General features: G+C 49.8%; 1 protein-coding gene across 3 annotated transcripts in view; it reads right to left on the reverse strand.

Annotated features, from left to right (window-relative positions):
• The window catches only part of PAX5 (paired box 5), a 192756-nt gene extending 169312 nt beyond the window's left edge, over positions 1–23444 (reverse strand). Inside the window, exons 1-3 of one of the 3 annotated variants that reach the window (XM_003940050.4) lie at positions 23086–23444; positions 9778–9943; positions 4445–4642 (exon numbers count right to left, since the gene is read on the reverse strand). In XM_003940050.4, the coding sequence (XP_003940099.1) occupies positions 4445–4642; positions 9778–9943; positions 23086–23131 (410 nt within the window). In that variant the 5' untranslated portion in view covers positions 23132–23444. Of the gene's footprint in view, positions 1–4444; positions 4643–9777; positions 9944–15645; positions 16725–23085 lie in introns of those variants that run through there. The other 2 variants (XM_074395049.1, XM_074395050.1) reach the window with 2 other exon arrangements.
• Between the last annotated feature and the right edge of the window lie 212 nt (positions 23445–23656).

The following is a 23656-nucleotide window of genomic DNA, read 5'->3' on the forward strand; positions in this document are numbered from 1 at the left end:
GGATCCCATGGAAACATCACTCTTCCTTCTTTGAAAGGCTAGGCTTCTCACCATGATCCCATGCCCCCCACCCCCCCCCCCACCCCACCACCAGTCCTCACAAAATTACAGTGAAAAAGAAAATAATGGTGCCTTGAAAAAGGAAACAAGGAGATAAGGCTGAAGAAACACCTGCGTCTATGGCACTGATCAAACTGCCATCAGTACAGTAAGAAGCCTGGGCCATCAGCTGTGCCAAGAATCCAAAAGCCAGGGATTCAACTGTGCCAAGCTGGGAGGGGGCCCACAGGTGGCACCAGGCCTGTGACTGTTGTCAAGAAGAAAGAGAACATGGATAGAGGTTGATGTCAGTGGATCGCTTGAGTCTAGGAGTTCAAGACCAACCTGGGCAACGCGACGAAATGCCATTTCTACAAAAAATTAGCCAGGCATGGTGATGGCACCTGTAATCCTAGCTACTTGGAAAGCTGAGGTGGGAAGATTACCCAAGTCTGGGAGATCAAGGCTGCAGTGAGCCATGATCATGCCTCTGCATTCCAGCCTGGGCGACAGAGTGAGACCCTGTCTCAAAAAAAAAAAAAAAAAAAAAAAAAAAAAAAAAAGAAAGAGGAAATTGATAAACAATCTCAGAAGGCCTGCCATCAAAATTAGAATTAAGAGCAGAGCTGACAAAACATCTTCCCCAGGTCACCTCCAGCTCTGGACAAGTTTTGCTTACCCTGCAGAGTATATTTGTTTTTATTTGAATTCGTTTCTAGTATTTTTAAGTTGGGAGATTTTTCATAAACATCTGATTTCTAGCTTCTCTTGAAAAATCAGAACACCCAGCAATACTGGCCCCACATCTCACATGACCCAACCAGTTGGTGCTAAATAGAGCTGCCCCTCTAAACTGGGAGTGCCACCTGTAGTCCCCACCCCTTAGCCACGGTGCTGGAATAGAAGGAAGATCCACCCACTGTTTGGGTCAGCTTTGGGATGGCCACCTCCAGCGGACACTCAGACTGGATTCCAGCAATCCCTGGTGCAGGCTGTGCAGCCTCCCAGCACATGTTTGTCCATAAGACGTCAAATGAACAATGCGATTTGTGTTCCAGGAAATCCTCCACAAGCCTAACAGAATTAGTTCAGTGTTGCTTCACCCCCTTCTCAGTCATGGTTTCCTAGGTTGGTCCCCTGGAAGATAGCAGGAAGGCACATACTCCTAGAGGTGGACAGTGGAGACGCCCCTGTGGCTACTAGACTAGCCACACACCCAGCCGTCACTCCCTCCCCAGCTGTTTGAAATCAGGAAGAGTGAAAAGTTGCCTCGATGGGAGGCAGGGGCTGGGAAAGCTGTGGACCCTCTTACACAGTGTCATTTGCCAGACAGGCATTTAGAAGCTGCATTCATTTGAATGCAGTGGGAGCTTTGCCTTCATCTGAAAAATAAAACTGTGTGGTGGGATGGCTCTAGCTTTGGGGGGTTGGGGGTGGGGAAGGCAGCAGCATGAGATTGTCCTACACTTAGTGAGAGCTGTCATTGAGGAGTGCGGGAAGGAGCCAGAGAGTACTCCCAAACAGGAGCCCCCAGAAAGGAGCACTGGAGAGGGCAAAGGAGGAGAGAGGGCAGGCAGCCAGGCAGCAGAACAGGCAGCCCGTGAGGATCTGAAATGGAGAAGGAAAGACTTTTCCTCCTCCTTGTCTCTCGTTTCACAGATCCTCAGTTCTGTCACTTGCAGAGTCCGACAGTGCAGTAGTAGAAAGAAACTAGCCCTCCTCTTACCATCGGGAGACCTGGGTTCTACCCCCATGTCTATCTCCAAGTCACTGTTCCTCTGTACTCCCCATCTGGGCCTCTGTTGCTACACCTGCCACAGGATAGAGTCAAGCCTTAAAGACTATAGGAGACCACAGACGTGAAAGCCCCTTAGAGGCACGGCCTGCCTGGCCATGGCTTTGGACTGAACACCCAGGACACCCCTGAGGCTAGCCATGGCCCTGCAGCCAGCAGTTAGAACCTCCCCACAGCACGGCTCCAGGCAGAAAGCATCAGTGGGTTCGTGATCTCTCGGCCACATATCGCATGCCCCTTCCCAGCCTTTGCCACATCTGTAACCACTGCTCTATTTGCCGCAAACGTTTCTTTCATATCACTTCATTTTTTACTTAAATAAATTTATTGTCTAAGGCAATTGTAGTTTCCTACTGTAAGTAGGTAGGTGGGAGTGTTGGGGGAGTTCACAAAGTTCACAAACTCACTAGTTTGGTGTGCTACTTATATTTTTCTAAAATACATTAAAATAAATGTATTACAAAACAATGTGCATCCTTGCATTATAAAGGATGTAAACCGATGCTCTGTAAATAAGTTATGCTTGTCCTGCAAGGCATTTTTAATTGAAATTTGTTGCCTCCATTAAGAAATATAAAGATTAAGCTAGGTGCAGTGGCTCACACCTGTAATTCCAGCACTTCGGGAGGCTGAGGTAGGAGGATTGCTTGAGCCCAGGAGTTTGAGACCAGCCTGGGCAACACAGGGAGACCCCACCTTTACCAAAAAAAAAAATTTTAATTTAAATATAGAGATTTCACATACAGAAATACACATACATACATCTACACAAGCCCCAGCTTCTGCCTTCTCTTGAAGAATGCAAAAAAAAAAAACTGGCAAACACTGGACCCATGTTCCTGGCAGCATTCGGCTGGAGCTGAGAAGCACTGTGCCTTTAATAGGACTTGTGCTGTCTAGCTTGCCAGGGACCCAACCTCTCCCCATCGTCTTATGCCTGGCCTGCTTCCCTCATTACCTTATCTGCCTGGCCCCATGTAAGGCATTAGATTTTGTGACCCTCACGGACCACCTAAGGCTATCTTGCAAACCGCCAGTTATACGTGTATACTATGTTGGGAAACCTGTGGACCCCCAAAACCTGACCAGGGGCTTGGCGGATGTTTCTCTGCAGAGCAGACCAGCTGCCTGTCATGTTGTTTTGCGTCATGGAAATCCTGCAAGGAGCCAGAAGTAAGGAGCTCATAAAACACACTGGAGCCTCTTATAATCCAGAAAAAGAACAGGAGTTATCCCCCTCCTCCCTAAAACCCACCACCATCATTGCTGCCTCCTCAGCAATTTTGTCCATGTGCTTCAGGCTTCTAAGCACATGTCAGAACTCCACCCTGGACAAACAGCCCCTCTAGAACAGACCAAGAAACTGTGTGTCTGATTCTCCTCTATCTCCCCTGCACCATGCATGATGTCAAGGCCTCCGTAAAGGTTTGCCAAGAGAAGAAAAACAGGCTAACCATTTATGAAATAGCAGGACTCAAAATGTGAACACATGCACTCCGCAGCTATCTGTGCATTTGAGTCATCACAGAAGGAATGACTATCAGGACAAGAGGCTCTTATGCTAGACTGACCTCCTCTTTCTGTCAGGAGTAAGGGTCCCCTATGCCCACACAAGCTCTGCAGTGATGATAGTAGGGTGTGAACTGGAGAAACGGAAACTGTTAAGTTTTCAGGCTGCTGCCTTTTCTTCTTTCTGCAGAATTTAGAGAATCGTCATTTCTGTTCATCTCTGAATTTCATCCTTGACTCTGTGTTTAAATGGAGTTGAGACTGCATCATCTACAACAGAAAACTTTCTTCCATACATTTATTTTTAAAGCTCTGAGAGTGCCCTTCCATGTTTCTTGGATCAGACTGTAAAGGAAAGGGAGCTGTATGGCTCCCAGTAAGATCCTGTGCATGGCACGCAGCGTGTTTCTCTGGTTCTTTCTTTCCATGTGAGAGACTCCATGTGTGAGTTGGGGAAAGGGCAACTCCATAGCTCCAGAGCATCTTAGGATCCTGAACAACACCCCTGGAGTTGAAGACACACATCAGAGCCACCAGGGTTCTGTGCTCTCAGAGAGAGGAAGAGCCTTGTCAAGGTCCCACTTTGAGTTTGTGGCAGAGCTGGAACAAGGAGCCAAGTCTCCCAACTCCAAGACAGGGCTGTGTTCCCCACGCTCACTGACTCAAGCTCTGCCCAAACTGGAGGCAGGATTTTCTTCCTGGGAAGCTCTGAGACGAGCCAGTGCTAAGACCTTGAGCATAGGCTTGCAAGGACAGCGACATATGTGATTGCCTAGTCAGGACAATTCACTGCAAAGTGTTCCACACATATAGGTGGGTGATGAAGGGAGGGATGGAAATCACTCTGGCCTCAGAAGAACCTCGAGCAGCCAGGGTATTGGCATGTTCCCCTCTCCTAGGCCTACGACTCCTACCCACTCTGGAAAGAAGAGAAGAGTAACAGAGACCCAGCGGGCCCCAGTAGCATCCCTCTGGTTCAGTAACTCCTAAGGGGCCTTGGTGAAAAGAGAGACCAGATCTTCAGGAAAGGCACATGCAGAGCCTCCGGGACGCCCTGCCATCCCCCCAAATCCCCAACCCCCACAGGCACGAGCCCCTCACCTGTTGATGGAACTGACACTAGGCACGGTGTCATTGTCACACACCCGCTCTGCCAGCAGCCGGTCCCTGATCTCCCAGGCAAACATCGTGGGATTTTGGCGTTTATACTCAGCAATTTTTTCCACCACTTTGGGTGTGGCGACCTTTGGTTTGGATCCTCCAATTACCCCAGGCTTGATGCTTCCCGTCTCATAATACCTAGGACCCAAAGAGAAAGAAACTTAGCCATGAGGAACCAGTAAAGCGGATGTTGGCAACAAAATAATGGGCTACTCTGTCCAGGAAACGTCCGGATCTGCATGTTCCAATACAGTAGCCACCAGCCAGATGCCGCTTTTGAACATTTGAAATACGAGTAGTCTGAATCAAGATGTGCTGTAAATATAAAATACACACTGGATTTTTAAAACATAGTACCAAAAAAATTGTAAACTATCTCAATAATTTTGATATTATATGCTGAAATAGTCATTTTTATATATTGAACTAAATAAAATATATAATTAAAATTTAGTACCTCTTCTTTTTTTTACTTAACATGCTACTACAAAATGTTAAACTGCATACACAGCTCTCGTATTTCTATTGGACAACACTGGCTATGCATTAACAAAATTCTTTCACATTCATCTACCCTTTTATAGTTTACAGAAAACTTTCAAGTCAGTTTTCCCATTTTATCTCTAACAGTTCTAAAGCCCACAAATTGTTTTGAATTAACGAATGAGGGAATGAACAAATAAATGAATAGGTCCTGATCTACAGGTATAAAGCAGAGATTCATCAAGGTTGAACAGACTTCCTAGGGTCACACAAGACCAAATGGCCACGCCAGGACTGTGAACTGCCTCTGGAACTAAAATTTCCCCAGTAAGGTAGCTTACACCTTTGACAGCTCTCCCAAGCCCTAGTAGGATTCTCCAGCATTGTGTGAAACTGTCCCCTGAAATGCAACTTATTTTTCCATAAGAGAAAAATAATAATCCTGGTGTAAAATTAAAAGGAATATTGAATTGCAGAATTATCTGAAAATATGTGTTGTAAGTTAAATCCCAAGAAATCAGAAAAACCAACCACAAGTCACAGCAGCTCTTCCAGGAACCTCCCCCAAGGTGAATGGCTGTTTCTAAGGACATTTCCATGCTATCAGCATTTGCTCATTAAGGAAAATAGGATGTCAGGGTTTTACAGTAAAACCGAGACCAAGAAGAAGAGTGCCATGAAAGATCATTTCAAGGGGGAAAAAAATGACATGATTCCTTTTCTGAATCTGAGCCATCACTGGATGGTTGTCTCTCTCAATGTTTACAGAAGAATTGTTGAGTTCCTTTTCCAAGGAAATTATCTTGCAGTTGAATCTTTAAAAAAAAAAAAAAGACATTTTAAAAATGACTAGTAATTTTTAAACCTAACAAGAGTTGATGATACGCAAAGGAACGAGATGATTCTGAGATGATAGAAAATGTTACGGAGGATGGCTGATCACATTTACAGAGATGCTGAAATTCTTAGCCTGGAATTTCAGGCTAAGTTCGTGAAAAGGCCAAGTTAGTGAATATTCTAAAAGAGATGAAATAATTTGGAAGAAGCGATGTGAAAGTGAAATGTCTATTTTTCATTGAAAAGAGTGAGCCATTTACAAATTTTGACCATAAAGCAAAAACTCAACCTATCTTACCTCTTTCTAAAAAGTTGCTTTCAGTAATTTTTCTGTAATTGCTAAAAAATTAATACTCACAAACAACTTTTTAACAACAACCAAAAAAAACCCCAGAAGTCTAGAAAAGCACCCTAAATCAAGGCACATAGCAATCTCTTCAGCCTCTAATTGTCCTATCAATTTTATAATGTAAAGTCAATTTTTACTATAATACAACTCATTGCAATTCAGCCACAGCACCCTAAAGTTTACATAGCTCTTCCTCGAACTGTCTTGATCCTCACACTAACCTGGCAAGGCCACAGGGCTTTATAGAAGGGAAAATAAATGATCAGAAGACTAATGGACTTGCCTAACTCCCTTCCGTAGTTAGGGACAGCCCCAGCTTTCAAACCTGACTCTAAATTCAGTGCTCTTCCCGCTACAGCAAACTGTTGCTTTGCTTATAAAAATTTTAAATAATAATAATGATCCCTTGCAATTGCAGAGAACTTTACTATTTACCAGGCCAGGCATTTTCACATACATTTTTCATTCATTCACTCGCTCAACCAATAGTTATTAAGTGTCTGTTAGGGCACATAGAATCTCAGGGAAGGGGTTACAGACATTTAGACAACCCTGTCCTGGATACTCAAAATATGTTAGTTGAATGGGACCACAACATTCACACAGCAACTCTGAGAGGGTGGCAGGCTGAAGGCCTCCCCAACTCAGCCCCCACTTACATGGCCGGTGGATGGCGGCACACAGGGCTACCTGCCCATCCCACCTGAGCAGTGCCAACTGTGGGAGACTGCAGTCTTGACGTGAGAGGTCTCTCTTTCTTTTGACTGACACATGGGCCAGGCACTTAGAAGGCAAACCTGACACTCCCAAAACCCCAACTCGAAACTGTGTCAAGTGAGGATTCAGACTTAATAACTCTCCTTTCATCTCAGCAAAACAGCCATGCAGCCCCTTGGCTTACAGACAAAAGACGAACGGCAGCCACCAACACACAATGTCCTTCGGTGCAAAGAGCATTAGTTTAGCAGTCAAGAGGTGTAGGTGCTAGCTGGTGGCTCTGACGCTAACTCGCTGTGTGATCTTGGCCAACTTAGCCTCTCCAGGGCTCAGTTTTCCCATTTATACAATAGGGGAAGAATGTTTGCCCTGCTTGCTTTGTGAGGCTGTTTTGACGGCAGAAATACAGACAGTTGAGAATAAGCTTTGCAAAACATAAAATAAAGAGCATGTGAGGAGGATTAAAATCCCCTCCGTTTTTCTTATTACTGTGTAACATACCACCCAATTCCAATGACCTGAACCTCTCAACAAGGCTCCAATGAAAAAAGACAGCAGCCAAGTCCTGGGTGGATTTAACTCGGCCTCAGATGCCATCGAGCTGTGCCTCTCAAGCGCCTCCGAAGCCTTAAGCTCTGTAGACTGAATGCCCACACTCCTGGCAGACTGCCCACCTTCCTGAGATGATGGGGGTCCCTGTGTGCCCCAGGGACTTTGCCTGCCTTGCCACACACTCTGAAAACCACAGCCACCACACATCACACTCTCCCTACAATCTGTCACCTCTCGTGTGCCCATCAAATTCTTCAGTGATTTAAAAAAAAAAAAAAACTGTGGATTGAACAGCCCCAGTTCAGAAATTCCCAGTTACACTGTTTTAGGGCTGAACTTGTTTCTTAAAAGGCAGTTCTAATTAGAGTGACATTTTGTCCACTGTGGTTCTTAGTTATGAAAATAATGAGCTATGAAATTCCAATTTATTGTTGACAACTTAAACGGCCAGGCACCGGAGCGGCGCGTAACTTCCGAGTGCCACTCTACCTAGTGACAAATCTATTCCGGGCTGCGTCAGGCTGCCAGCTGGGCTTGGAAGGGTCCCTGTCCCCCTCAATCTCCATGGGAGATTTGGAGGCTCCAGAGTACCAGAACATGAGGACCCCGTGTTTGGATGTCCCCTCTGAAAAAGGCTCAGGATCTTGTCCTGAGATTTCAAACAGCAAGCAAAATGTCGGCTCAGCTCAGCAAAGATGTCTCAGCAAAAACAAAGGAAGGGCCTTCTTTCTGTCTCCTTCTCTCTCAGTACAATGAAGAGGCTCCACAAAAAGACATCTAGGAGCCTTTTGGCTCTAGAAGTCTGATGCTGAGATAGTCTAAGATATTGTGCTCTCTCTCTTTCTCCTGTCCTGTCATTTATCTCTCTCTTTCTATTTCTCTGCCTTTAAAAATCACTCTTTTTTCTGTCTTCTTTTACTCTCTTTCTTTTCTCTGTCTCACTGTCTTCTACTTTTCTTCTCTCACTCTCATCCTTCTGCCTAAAACAACCACCTAACAAGATCACTGTGCTAATGTCCCGCAATTGTCCCCTGACTCTGGGGTTCATTTGCTTTCTAAATGCTAAACGGGAGTGAAGCCCACAGCCCCCACAGCTCAGGTAATCTGCACTGGGCTGGAGGACGAGGAATGAAGCCCGGGGCCAAGGTCCCCAGAGGAGCTGCCAGACCCCTGGTCCTGAAACTTTTCCCCTTGGCCTCAAGCAAGCAGCCTCCCCAAGGTTATTAGAAGCTGTTGCTCCTTCCATCTAAGAGAATTTCTTGAATTCCAGCAGATGAAAGGGAAGGAGCCAGCAGAAAGTCACAATGTCACTGACATACTTCAAAATATTTATTTCCTTTTCAGGCATCTGTGCTCAAACCATAATGCAAGCTACAGGACAAAGGCTGTTTTCTGACCCGGGGAAAGAAATAGTGAGAAAGCAACGAGCAGCTAAACCCGAGAAAGCTCTTGCCTGCCAGGGCAGACCTAAAACAAGATCACAGGCCCAGAAACAAACCTGTGGCTTTATTTTTCGGGTATGGTGAGACTCGGATGGTCAAGGGGTCCTTTAGGTATCATTGCAACCCACATACTGCCTGGCTAGATAAACCTGTGTCAGTCGCTTTGCCTCTCTAGGTTTGTTTTCTCATCTTAAAACATGCTTCATTGGATCATGCAGAGGCTCCTGAGAAAATAAATGGGAGCACTAAAAGGCTGCATGGCCCTATGGGAGAAGCCTCATTGTTAGTATTTTGCTTTGCAGCAAATCGCTGGGTCAAGTAGCAACTTTCAAATGTCATATTTGAGAGTTAGTGTTTGGGTGGTGGTTGTTTTTCTTCTCCCCTCTAATTTAATACATACCTCGGATGCTTGTCACTATGAAGAAAATAAAAACACAGAGAAGGAAAATACTGTGGCCCAACATAACAAGGTTGACGATAATCCAAAACTGGAAATGACGGTTGACTTTTAAAAGTGGAATATGCTTTTGAAAACATTAAAGTAAAACACTGAACTCTGGTTATGTGATATTAAGGATTTTCCAACCAGTCCTGCTCAGGGACCTGGGCTCACCTAGGATAGCAAGGGAAATTCCCAGATTTAGAACAATTCACTAGGATTTCAGAAAACATGTCATCCCTTCTGACTAAGCCACCCTATTCACATGTCTCTAGAGACAGGGGTTTCCCAGGGCTACTTGGAATTGGGGCTTTGCAAACTCTAAAGTGCTCTGCATGTGAAACAAAATGCCACCATGGGTCTCACTATGACACTGTCATATTGGACAGCTGCTGAGTCGTATTTTAGGTCTTTATTTGAAAGATCAAGGGAAGTCTCAAGCTCCTGCCTTTACCTGCCAAGAATTTTGCTGACACAACCATGGCTGACCCGAAGCTGCCTGGAGATGTCGCAGGGCCTGACACCTTGATGAGCAAGTTCCACTATCCTCTGGCGGACTACATCCGGGAGTGGCCGTCCATTCACAAAAACCCCCCCAAGCTGATTCACTCCTCCATGTCCTGAAACAGATCAGAAACAAAAGGAAAGGGAAAGGGTGGTTAGAACCAGTCACATAGGAGAAGCACCGCTGTGAGGACCCAGAGCCCCTCTGATCACAAATGGCCGGCAGGCTGGATGTCTTACGCCTGGAGTCCAATCGTGCAAACTATGCAAGGTCCCCAGATTGCTTTTTGAAATTAATCTTGGCCTTTGTCTATCCACAGCCAGTCTATTGAGCTATTGACAGCAAACATCCCCATACTATTATTAACATTTTCTCCATAATTTTTCTAAACAATGAAATGTGTGAAGACCTCAATGTAAATGAAATGGGCACAACTTATTATGTGATGCTGAGGTCTAAGGAAGATTCCGGGGAGAAAATATACTTTAAAATACATCACATTTAAAAAGGAAAAAAAATTGTTTTCTTTTAACGAATGTTTTTAAAAAGTGAAAAGAGCAACTTCAATAAATGTATATCTCAGGGAAAAAATTTTTTTAATCTGAAATCTAATTCAAGGACTAAGGAAATTTTTAAAAATTTTAACAGCACCTGCAGAGTACTGAGCAAAGAAACAACCATTGCCTTGTTAAAAACTCTCCCTTTAAGAAGGTGAGGCTGACATGCAGACTTGACCACTGTACCTTCTCAAAGCACACAAAAGAAATGGGTCATAGCATCTTCTACACACAGCACATTCCACTCCACTGCATTGGGGATTTGTTATAAAGCAGTTTCCCTGGAATTTTTGCAGTGTTTTGCAATTGGCAAACAGCTTTACTTTGGTTCCAGGGGAAATAAAGAAACCTAAGAAAGCCTCTGGGTCCCAGGTTTTACAAGGGTCCTAGGACAGATTTTAAGTAAAAGAAGTCTGAGAAAGTGCCTCATCCACCCTTCTCTTACATCAAGGTCCATCTGGAGGGACATAAGGACCCAAGTAAATGAAGAGTCAAACCAATAAACACAGAGTGATCCAATGCAGCAACATCATTGACCTTATAGTTGTTAATTAGTCACTCACCGACATTGCTAAAGACTGGAGCCCAAAGCCAAGTCAAAGAATTTCTTGATGCTGCTGGCAGCTTAGAGGCAAAGGAAGGGAAAACTCCTTCTAAACTGGGACTAGGCTAGGACTGGGCTGTACAAGGGAAAGACCTCAAAGGTCACACACACATATACACTCCAACTCCAAAACATGAAATACCACCTCATCTCAGCAATTCTTCTCCAGTACTCAACTACTGCCCAGGTTAATGAACCACGTCTGAAATAAAGGGAGCAAAACCCCCCATAATATAAGCTATTTCCTAAAAACTATCCAAGCAGTCCACTGAAGTTTTCCATGAATATTTCCCAAAATGTCCAAGCTCAGGCTTATTTTCAGAAAAAAACACAATTTTATAGATAACTGCAGTACTTAGTTCCAGTTCTAAGCTGGATTTCTGATTTTCAAAATGATTTTTATTCAGTTTTGATTGTTCTAAAACACTCCAGACATAAGGAAAAGAAAAACCATTCCAAATAGGATTTTGCAGTTAGAAACATAATTCCGTAGTTTTTCTAAAACAGAAAGACTACAGCCACCCTGGTCAAAAGCCTTCAGAAGGCTTTGTTCTGGGGCTGGGAACACCTATTAAAAAGGGTTGTACAGATCTTTCAAGAGCAGGCTGGATTTAAGTAAAAGAAAATAAATTCAAAATTGGTATGAGCTCATCTGGGAAAACAAAGGGCAGGCGAAGGAAGCTGAAACACCCAGCACCCTTTTGATATGACCTGGGAGTCCAGGTATTACGGTTCATCTGCAATAGCCTGTTTCCTATATAACTGACAATTGAGACTTTCTGCCCAAGACACAGTGGCAACCTTCAGAGGATTTAAATGCCAAAAGCAGTCCTGCAGGACATGTGTGAGCACTAGGGGCTGTTTTGTATCAAGGGAAAAACCCTAAAGGTCTCCTAGAGCCTGGTTTCTCAAGGTGAGAGCAGGTCCCCAAACCCTCTACCCTTGACCACATACATAGGCTGAGCTACTAACGCTCTTTCACAGTCTTATCTATAGGTCCACAGCTGACACTAGACTTGGGATGACCTGGGAGCCTCTTACCTTCCTCAGCTTCCTTGAAAGGTCCCCAAGCCCCGTTGGCCTTCTTCACCATCACAGTCTTACCCAGTGGAGCTCTTAGAGGGCAGTGATGAGAAGGTTTACAACTACGGTGTGAGGAAGACCAATTACTCTGGGATTGGAAAGAAGTGAAGTCCAAAGTCTGAATGAGGCGAGGCAGGACAGGGAAAGAAAAGAGGGAAAAAGAGGTATGTTGACAGAAGTGCAAAAAGTGGGAACTAGATGAGATAGACAGCCAGATGAGAGATCCTGGAAAGGAGGCAGCAGGTTAGGTGGACAGAGGAGAGGGAAAATGAATGGAGAAGCTAGAATAGGCTGAGAAAAGAAAGATGAAGGAGGCAACAAGAAGAGAAAATGGAGGAAGCCCAGGAAGGGGCTTCTGGAGGACAGGGGACTTCTGTGGACAGGAGGTCTTTGTTTTCTAGGGCCCCAGCTCTGGCCCTGTATCTTCTTGGAAAACTCAAGTCCCAGCCTGTACTTCCTATGGACTCCAATTAGCTGAGGACTCATTCCATGAAAGGGGGACTGACACAGAGACAGAGGCAAGCAAATCAGGGGAAGATCAGGAAACAGACCCACAGGTACAAGAAAAAGACCAGCCAGGACAGGTCAGACTGGGCAGGGTTTGGAGCGGGTGAGGAGAGAAAGACTGAATTGCAGATGCCCCTGAGGCCTTTGTGGCTCTTATCTGGAAAGGGGTGGCCTCCACAGATGCTCCTCAGGCCCTGATAAAGACATGCTGCCCATCACAGGCCCTCCCAATACCTCCAAAGACCATGGCTGAGCATGAGATTTTGGGGAAAGGGTCCTTGCTGACTCAGCGACAGACTGAGCTCCAGGAAGCCCACAGAATTGCTAACATTTTTCCTAGATGCACCAGAAAGAATGAAGGGATACACAGACAGGCAAACAGGGGCACAGGGAAAGGGCAGGGAAGAAGTCTTCCTAATGGACTCTCCAATGAACAGACAGGTATTGACACACGTGGACAGTCAGGCAGTAGACATAGATATGGTTAGACTAGAGAGAGAGAGAGCTTTGCATGTGTGTATACCCATTGTCCTTTCCCTGGAATCTGGGTCCCTCCCTCTCCCCTTCTGTGAACCCTATAAAGCCTCATTTTTATGCCTTTGTCAGACAGTCAGGGAGACCCAAGAACCAGCTCTAGCCTGGCCAATGTGAACTTCCTGAGTCAGTCCTTTTGTCTCTATGACCTCAATATCATATTCTGTAAAATGGGTGAAGATGAAGGTTTAAGTAACCCTCAGGTAGGACACTGGCTATAAGTGTTTTACAACTGGTAAAGATACCTAGAGAAACAGCTTAGGAAAGGAGAAGGAGGTTATTGTGCTGATGAAAATGATGAGCCTGGAATAGCAGGTGGGGGCTCCTCAGAACTCAGAAGCCCATTTCCTGGAAGTGCCTGCCCCTCCCCAAAGAAGCTGTCCTGCTCTGAAGCAGTGGTGGGGGGACCGGGGTGGGGAGAGATAACAGGGAGAAGAAATTGACTGGGCCAGGAGGAAGATGAGGAGCTGGGACTTGATCTGAACCTCAGCTACCTCCCAGTATCTACTGTGCCCCCCCCACTCCCCATTGCTAGCAAGTTGGTGCCCCAGAGGAGGCCTACATTGTGCAAGAAAACAGCGTTGGGCCTCAGAACCGAGAGTGCTTCCAGAGAAGCCAAGGGCTTGCACCGGCTCTGGAAGCTAGGCTGGCTGGGGCCCAGCCCCCACTGCTGCCAGAGAGATCGAAAATGGGAGGGAGCACTTCCCATGGAGGGGGCAGATTGAAGGCCCGGACGAGGAGGTACAGACATTAGCGGTTGGCTAACCCGCACCTGAAAGCAGCTGCCTTCTGCACGCTGATGCTCAGCCGCGAGACCACCACCGGGTCTGATGCTATCTCCCCAAGGGCCAGACAGAGCACAACCTCTGGGCCATGGGCTCTGGGCAGAAGGACACAGTGAGGGCCTGTGGATTTCTGCCGGTGAGGAGAGAAGCGCAGGGGCTGGTCCTCCCTATCCGTCCCCACAGTTGCTCCTTGGCTAAGCCAAGGGCTTGCCCACCTCTCAGAGCACTGCCCCAACTGGTTTGTTTTGGGGCTTACACTGCAAGATCGGAGCCTCTCCAGAGCCAAGCTGGAGTCCGAGCCGGAAAAGGCTCTGGAGGGCACTGGGGTCACCACGGACTGGAAACGGTTGGGCACAGGCCCCAAACCTTAAGGAATCGTTTGGGCTGGGACCAGAACAGGCAGCTCGGCTGCACAGAGCTCCCCACCGACTTGGTGGATTACTGCAGACTCAGAAAATTGACACAAAGAGAAACTGACCTGCCTGCGGCCAGCCCTGGCTGCCGAAACAAGCTTTCCCCTACTTGCCAGGCCACTCATCCCTCCATGGCATACATGGACATGCTCGCCCCGGGAAGCTCGCCTTCTCTCCAGCCGGGTCTCTGCTGCCTTTGTTAAATAGGGGAACGCGGCTGGGAAAGCTGGATCCCAGACTGTTGGGGAGAGGGGGTGAACCGGGCATGGTGAGGGCTCCCAGCCCGGGAGCAACTCGCTGACCTGCAGCCCGCAGAGACCCCAAGCAGCACAGGAACAGAGACTGCCAAAGCCTGGCACCTTCCTCCAGCCTGGCTCTGCAGCAAGCAGAAAGGAAACGCGATTCGTTCCACTTGGAATTTCCTTGAAATCTCCGAATCTAATCCGGCGGTTAACTCACCGTGAGAGGAGCGCTCATCTCACAGGAGGCTGTGCTAATGGGTGAATTGGCAGGATCCCCACGGGTCTAGCAGCCGGGCCGGCCCTACCCTCGCCCAAAACGACCCTTCCCGTCTCCTACGCATGCTGCGTCTTTCAGAGGTGGGGGTGCCTGCGTGGTGAATAATTGGCTTCCTCTTTCTTTTTTCTTTCATTTTCCTCTTTTTTTTTTTAAAGGGGAGAAGCCACAACGAATAGGCGTCCTGCAGAGAAGGACCCAATGGGGTCTTTAAGAGTCTCTGTATGAACTGGCCGTCTCCTAAGCAGTTGCTGAACTCAGAAACCGTTACTTCGTTGATTTTTCAAATCCTCCTCCCCAACTCCAGGACGCCTTTGGACCCCTAGCCCCGGTGTTCTCGCTCTCCCTCCACACAAACAGACACCGGTCAGGGCCCTACTTTCCCTCCAAGCTCCAGTCTGGATCAGCCCCACTGCTGAAAAAGGCGCCAGCCGGGTAGGGGTATGGGGCGCTGAGACTCAGACTGACCTCTCCCTACAACTTAGTGCCCTTCAACTGGCCTGGCCCGGAGCCCTCTACGGGTCCAAGCCAGGGTACTCCGAAAGAGCTGAAATGTCCCCGCCGGAGCCTTGAAAGGCTGCAGCTTGCTACCCACGCTAAGCGTTGCCGGAGGCGGGATTCCAGGACCAGGTGCTCCAGCCCCGGCGGCCAAGCACGTTGTTCCAGGCCCCCCGCCTGGGATCCCTGCACTTTGCAAAGTTGGCTGCGCGGCTGCAGAGGTCCAGGATCCTCCCGGCCTCAGTATCTCACCCACGGTCCGGCACCCCCAACCCGGTCCCGGCGGGAGAGTGAGAGAAGCGAGCTCGCTGCCTACTTACTATGCATGGATGCAAACGGGTCGTGCTTACAGTGTATTTCCATCGGGGCGCTCCAGACTGCAGGCCGGCCCACGCCGCCGCCTCCCGGCGCCAAGGGGCTGCCCAGGGCGGACAGGGAGCCGCGCCACGAGGCCAGGCACTGTGCGAGCTGGGCTCAGAAAACACTGCTGGAGCTTCGGGGTCTCTCTCAGAGCCTCCCTGCTGGAGACCACCGGGAGCTGCGCGGAGAGGCGGGAAACGGTGCTAGCGCAGCCCGGCTAGGATCGGGTGCCCAACTCCTGTGGGCTTCTTTCCCGGGCTGGTTCAAGCGGCGGCTCCGGGACCAGCCCGGAGTAGCTGCGGCCAAGGCGCCCGCGGCTTCGGGGGCATAGCGTAGGGGCCCGCCTCCGGGACCGCCAGCAGCCCCGGCCCGGGGTAGCGGCGGCTCTGAGGAGGCCGCCGGAACGCTCGGCCCTTGGCTTCACTCAGAGGGCAGCGAGACCTGGGGGCTACCAGGCTGGTTCCGCGGCCTCGATGACTCTGGGGTCCCTCCTCGACCCCTCGGTCTCCGCCAGATCCTTTCTTTCTCTGCTTCTCCGAGTCTCTAGGGCTCAGACTTGCCCCTCAGCCTCTCTCCGGCTGGCTCTCCGACGTCTCGGACGAAGTTGCAAAGAACTTCCTCTCTGGCAGCGCGGGGTCCTGGCGGGTTTGGAGATGCTTCCGCCCCTGACGCTGGGGCCGGGACTTCGGAGTCCCCAGGAGGGTGCAGCCCTCCAACCCCGAAACCCGCTGCCTTCAAAGTTCCCGCGGCCCCCGTTGCTCGCCCATCACTGGGACCAGGACCGGGGACACCAGCGACAGACTCTTCCTCGCCGGGGTGTCTACCTCGTGCCTATCAACTCTTCAAGCCCCGCCGCCCTCCCTCGTGGGTCTGGTTCCACTGTCTTTCCGCTGCCTCTTCCGGGACGGCGGCCGCAACTGCCCCAGGGGTGGAGTGAGGAACAGAAGAGAGAGCGAAGAGTCCCCGTCACCAAGGCCGCCGGGGCTGCCGGGGCTGAGATGGAGCCGCCAGCTCTGACTGCCTGCGTTGCTGCCGCCGCCGGCGCTAGCCCTCCGCCTGCTCGGCGCGCACAGTGCGCCACCGCGCCGCCCCGGAGCCGCTTTCAGGACCCGCTGCGTGTGGACAGCGCCGCCCGGGGCTCAGCTCCCTCCGGGCGGGGGCGGGGCGGGGGCTAACCTGCCAATCACGCTCCACCACACCAATCCGAGTGGCGGCAACCGGCCCTGGCCCGAAACACCGCCCCATTGGCTAAGCTGTCCACGGGCTCCGCCTGATTAGCCGACACCTGGGCAATGGGAGAGAATGGGGGGCGGGGCCCAGGCGGCGGCGCCACGTTCATTGACAAACGCGCTGGACTAAGGCCTAGTGGATCGCGGATGTGGGGAGGGGGAAGGGGGCCCACGCGGTGCCTGGAGAGTCCTGTTGCGGGCCCCACGCGGGCTCGACCTCCCCACCGCGACGTTGGGAACCTGGGACGCTCTCAGGGCTTGGGAGCAGCCGAATGAAGGATGATAATGGGAGAATAGTCTCCAGAAAAAACAAAAATTGTATTTTGGAGGAAGACAAGGAGCGCAGTAGAGATCCCGCACCATCAGGCTCGTGATGGACTCGGAGTGTGTGCCTATCTTCCAGTTCTGACCTCACTTTCCTAATCTGTAAAATGGGCAGATTTTAATGAAGCCTCTTTCCACGGAAATCTTTCCTAATTTTATTTCCTAATTTTATCAAGGACCTACAAAACCACCACTGGCTCATCCTCGTCCACCCTCCTCCCTCACTTCCACCTGCAGGGCCCTCAATGCTGCATTAACCGAAGGCAGAGAAGTTGGGGGAAGGGCGAGAATATCTCACACTCCTTTAAAGTTAGTAACTGGGGCTCACCAGGGCGCACCTGGGTGGAAGGGCTAAGGCTTTGGGCCAGGTTCCCCAAGCAGAGTGGCTGGCCCTCTTTCCTGCCTCAGATCGGGAACTGCTAGACGCTTTGGGAACTAGCGTTGGCGCTTCTATCCACCAGAGCAATTCTGCACCTGACTCAAGGCTACTTGAGAACGGAATGAGCCAAGTCACGTTCAGTGCTAATAAGGGTCCCTGAAGCGGGCGGATGGGCAGACGCATTCTATCTCCAAGGGTCAAGCAAAGCTACCAGGCCGCTACAATGCGGAAAACCCGACCTTCCCTCTCCTGGGGAAGTTCCTGTCCCTATGTAGGCAAAATGGATGGATTTGTAGCAGAACTCTCCTGCTACAAAAGGGATCTTTGACTAGCGAATCCGTTTCTTGGTGGAGTTTAAGGCTCTGAGACAACAATCAAAGAAACTGGACCTTAAAAAGGAAGCATGGGACAGTCATTCTTCACCCAGGAAGCTATAGGTCTGTGTGCCTTCTGGGTTCTGGTACAAGAAAGACGCTGAGGATTCCCTTGCCCCAGCAGCCCATGAGAGAGGTCCGAAGACCTCTCAGTCACTTTCTATTTCATGAGTCATGATCCGCTAGTATTAAACATAAATCCACCAAAACAGGGCTTTGAGATGCTTGCTCCAGGACTGGACTTACAAGGAAGATAGGGCACAGGCTGATCATGGGAGGATTCCTGGGTTATCCTTTTGCTTTATTCTCTGCCTCGGTTTCCCCTCCTCTTCTTTCTCTCTACTCATGTTCCACTTCTCAAACTCCTACACTGGGTCGGCCCTTGGGCCCACCGTCTGTCCCTGTTCTACACCCAGCTGTCCCTGACCAGTAGACAAGTTTCCGGCGCCGACACCCGTCCCCACCCCCAAGCAGGGCACAGCTGCGGAAAACGGCCCCAGGCGGGCCTCTGGGGACCCAGGAAACTGCAGTGCACGCGGGGGTGGAGTGGCGGCGTTATCTCTTCTTTGTCTGGAACCCCGCCTGTCCGGATCTCCCCCTTCCACCCCGGCCTCGGAGCAGGAAGATCGCAACAGCAGAGAGAAACCGGGAAGGATTAGAGTTCCCGCACTGGCATCACCCGATGGCCCCCAATGGGTCGGAAACGACCAGAATTCAGAGCCTTGGCCCAGACTCAATATGGCGACTTGCACACCTACTGGGGAGGCGCGAGTGCGGGACGCCCTGAGGTTTGCAGCCAGTGACACCCCTACCCCCAGCCTCTCTCTTTGAGCTCAGGCCTACAAACCCAGGTTCTCTAGAGTCTTAGAAATCAAGGGGCCCCGAAGCTATGCTTTCTCCATTTCACGGGTGCAGAACCCGAGGCCCAGAGGCAGAATGCAACTTGTCCAAAGACCCACAGCAAGTCTAGGGTAGAAGAAAGACTGAGAGCTGAAAACCTTTCTCAAAAGCGCCTCTCCAGAGCCGTGCTCGGGATGGTGGGGGAGGGGCGGTGGTGCCCAATCAAAGAACTCGGCTGGAATATGCCCGCACACATACGTCTTTCTTCGGATACCCGTGAGGCTTGGATAGACTCCCCGGGGCACAGCCGGAACAGGAGTAGCTCCGATTTACCATTTCACACAGTAGGTGTTCAGCTTGGGGACAGTGTTCTGCTGCGAGGCACACACGGGACCAGCCTTACCTGTGCACCCAGAACAGCCCCCTCCCGCACTTCGCGGCGTTCTGGGCGGAAGGAGTTTCCCCCTGGGTGGGGGTGATTCATCACCGCCCGAGCCGGTGGCCCCTGGAAAGTTCCAACCCTAAAAGGCGCGATCAGACCTGATACCATGACCAGCATTTCAGGTCACCAAACGGCAGCCCAGAGAGGTTACGTGACTAGCTGGAGGCTGCACAGCAAGTCCACAGCGGAGCTGGGCTACTGCGCCTCAGTCCTGTCTCTGAACGCCCACGAGCTGCAACTTGGGTCCAAGAGAGCGAGACTAGCCGGGGGGCTGGTCTCACCTCGACTCTCAACGCTGTCGGGCCTCGCTGTGATCTACAACGATGCGCTTTCTTTCTCCCAGTAGCAGAGCTTTGGGCCGGGTCCTGTGCTGGGTGCTGGGGGCAGAAGACCGATAAAGGAAACTATCCAGGAAGAAACTCAATTTATGTAAACCGAATTGCCTTTGAAAGTTTTAATACTGAAAAACAGCCCATTGAGAATAATGTTTGAGAAGCCAGAAGCCAGAGACCTTGCTTCACTGGGGACACACCCCCTCCCGGCATCCCCTTCACGGCTCCCAGAGCCGTGCATTACCGCAGCTTTAGGATGTCAGGGTCGCTACAGAGCTTTATTAGCCTGACATTGACTCCTTCAACCCAAGTCTAGCCCATTTCACTGTCCCTGCCTCTGGCAAAGTGAGGCCCAATAGGGCTCAGACTGGTTGTTCAGTTATGGAAAGATCAGGAATGCTGCTGGCATGGCTGTCCCAACCCATTGAGTGCCCTCTAAACTTCATTTTTAAAAAATTTTAAAAAAATAATAAAGTATCAGGGGGAAAGAAATTAACCTGAAATTACACAGCAAGTCCAGGTGCAGCAGACTCCTGCATGATTCCTGCTCCTGGTTCGGGAGTCTGCTCTACCTGACCTGGCTCTGTTTGCAGGAGTTCTTGAAGAGGGTGGAGGAAAACATGAGAATTTCACCAGGTTTTTCAAGAATTGTGTAAAACTGCCTTAGTCGGGGTATGTTATCATTACCAGCGTGCCCTGCAGGCTGGTATCACTGAGACCAACTCTCTCTCCCAAAGACCTGAGACAGGCAGCCCCTTCTAAAGCCTCTTCTTCCTCGTTTATTTAATACAGGGAATAAACCCTGAGATGTGACTTGCTAAGGCTCTGTGAGATGAAGTTTCACGGACTGGGGTTATTGCTATCTGTCACTCCATCCCAGGCTCATTCCAGAGCTGTGAGACTGGATGCCAATGCCCAGTGGGAAAGTATTCAACCTACCCAGGTCGGCCTGGGCCTAAGGACTCAAGGGCTCCCATGACAAGGAGATACTACTACTTCCCCAGTAGTAGTTTTTCTCCAAGTGCTCCATGGAGAGAGGAGGAAATCCGTCTCTTCTCCCAGCAGGAACAAGAGGTCTAAGGGCAGAGAGGTCACCTTCCATTCCTATTCCCTCCATTACTTATGTTTTATGATCTCCTACAAGTCCCTGCCTCTCTCTGAACCTATGTGTTTCCTTTCCCTACAGCAAGGAAGACATTAGAGGAGAAGATATTTAAGTGGCTTCTTGCTTAGTGCTGTCCTGGCCTTATCTCAGGCTTAGAGTCAGAAGGACATACTCCCTCCTCACTGGGCAGATAGGGAGACTGAGGTTGGGGTAAGAAATGGAATATGGTTCTGAAGGAAAAAAAAGAGAAGTTTGTCAGCCCATAAAATACCTAGAAGTTGGGAGAAGGAAGGTCTCACAAGAACCAGACCTGGACATGCCTTTGAGCACCAGCCTGGACAGCTTCTCGGCTTCTCTCTCTTCTCCAGCCCTGACCCAGGCTGGAGTGGACAGATGAAAGTACAGTCTGACTTTAACTGTTGACCTTTTCCAGGCAGGCAGCTCGTCCCCTACCAGCAGAGAAGAGGGGGCGTGGCCCTCTAGACTAAGTCCTGGCCAGCCTAGGGCTCCCCTATCACACCTCAACCCACCCCACCCCAAGCCCCACCCAGTCCAGCTGTGCGGAGGAATGAAATGCTTTATTGATTAAACGATTATTCAGGCAATTGAACTAATCAAAGAGCCCATCGACCGCCATGAATTACATTCTTCTAGACAGCTTGTCGAGAGAGCCAGCCCTCAGGACTGCACAGACTCTCTCCACGACATTCACCCATCCCCAGCTTATTCCCAACACATACACAACCACCACTTCCAGGCTCATGTCTCTCTGAAAGTCCATCTGCTGAGAAGGCCACTGCCAAGGAGAAGAGCCTTCTGGGAATTGAGGATGGAGAGTTGGGGTTTCTAGTTTCCTCTTCCTGAGCCCTCATCCTGGAAACTCTCTACTACCTCAGATCTCTGCCCTCATTTCTCTTCAGCTGCAATTTTGGAAACACAGTTGTACCCCAGCAGTTGTCCTGGGCTTAGGGTCTAAGTTTATCCTCTTTGCTCTTAGACTTGTATTTGAGGCTGGATTAGAGGTGGGGGCTCTCAGAGGGCACAGGGGTGGGTGAAGGGTGCTTCTTGCCAGGCCCAGGAGTGTGTTTGTGTGGGAATTACACAGTGGCCTAGTGATTGAAAGAGCCCCCTCCATACCTGACGCATGCCTCGGGGCAGATGGAGGCCTACTGCCTCTACTATCTCCTCTCAGACATAAACACATCCTGCTTTCTACTTCTCAGGCCTGTGGGAGGCACACGGGGACCTATGCCAGGGAGGCCTGTGTGCATATAGGCACCAGAGCTGAATGAGCTGAATGCCCAGACTACGCACACTCTTCCACCCACTGTGCTGTCTTCCACTGGAGTGGTACCCAGAGGATAAAACCTGAGGACACTGTGTGTGTGTGTGTGTGTGTGTGTGTACAAATACACACACCAGTGTCAGAGGCTTGTCTAGGTGAAAGTGAAGGTAGGTTGGGGGTCTCTAGAAATGTCACAACTAACCCCATAGGTGTCCACTCTCATCTTCAAGGTTGTGCCTGTCACAGGAGACCTTTCTGTACAAACGGTAGCCTCAACAGTGCCCACTGCACACCAAGAGGCTACATGGCCTGAATTCACACCTTCACCCCTGGTTCCATCTCCCAATAGAATGGAAACTACCTTACTATGCACATGCTAAGCACCACGGATCTTCATAGGCCCCAGACCCACATCTATGCCTAGAGGCACAATGTGAAAATTGGCATATACACATTGGACAGCAGTTGACATCGAAAAATAGAAAGGTCAGTGTAGCCACCTCTTTCTCAATTCCAAACTCACTTGAGATATAACAGATGAACACAGGCCCTTAAAATAGTGGATGTACACTCAGATGTTTCCCAGTTACATAACACTCACAGTAGACACACGTTTTGGTATTCAAAAGAACACACAAATACTAACTTATAAACACACACGAATACCTCACGAATGTAAAGATACACACACACACACACACACACACAGACAGAGGCAAACAAACTTTTGGACACAAACTCACATATTTTGATATCTTTTGAAAATACAGATACAGGGACGCACAAACTTGCTGTCAGTCATGCACACACTGAGCCCCTTAAGTAAACCCTAACTTGCAGACCCCTGGAAGGACACCAGCATAAACATTCAGAAACCGAGAAAAACACAAACTCACAGATACTTGGACTGATGCAGAAGTGTGTGAACAGTTAGGTGAAAAGACATAACAAACAAGCCGCAGTTAAACATACAGTCAATCTCTACGAAAATGCGGCACACCCCCTCCTCCTCCAGGGTCACCTTGCCTGGGGATCAGGGCCTGGCTCTGTCCCGGAGTTTGCAAGTCTGGAGCCCGCATCGCGGTCCTACCTGTCCTGCTGGTCCGAGGAGTCGGGTAATTTTTCTCTAAATCCATTTTGATTTTTCAGAACTTGATAGAATGGACAGGGGGAAAAAGTTTCCACTTTTTTGTGCCTTTTTTTTTTTTCTTTCTTTTTGGTGCCAGGGGCCGCTCACAGGTCGGAATAATTCAAGCCTTCCGCTCCCCCGCGGAGCTGGGGTAGCTGATCACTGAGCTGAAACTAAACGTTTTAGGTGGAAAAAAAGCGTCCGAAGGCACCGTGAAATGATTAAGGAACTAAAGAGCTTCTCGCCATGTGAGATCATGTCCTGTTCTCGCCAACATCACAAGATGTCCCCAGACACGCCGCGCCCCCAGCGCGCCGCCCCGCAATGCCAGCCCGGAGCGAGGAAAGGGTAGGCGCTGTGCGGCCGGGCCTGCTCAGCGTGCCAGACGTGGCGGACCAGGCCGGGCCGGGCAGGAGTAGAGCGGGAGGCCGGGAGAGCAGCAGTGCTGCTGCCGCGCCGCCCCAGACATTTATAGGGGCCGGGGGGAAGGGAAAGAAGGCTTCAGACTGCGCCGGGCGCTAGCCGGCGCACC

This window comes from Saimiri boliviensis, chromosome 2, assembly GCF_048565385.1.
Source record: "Saimiri boliviensis isolate mSaiBol1 chromosome 2, mSaiBol1.pri, whole genome shotgun sequence".
NCBI classification, from domain to species: domain Eukaryota; kingdom Metazoa; phylum Chordata; class Mammalia; order Primates; family Cebidae; genus Saimiri; species Saimiri boliviensis.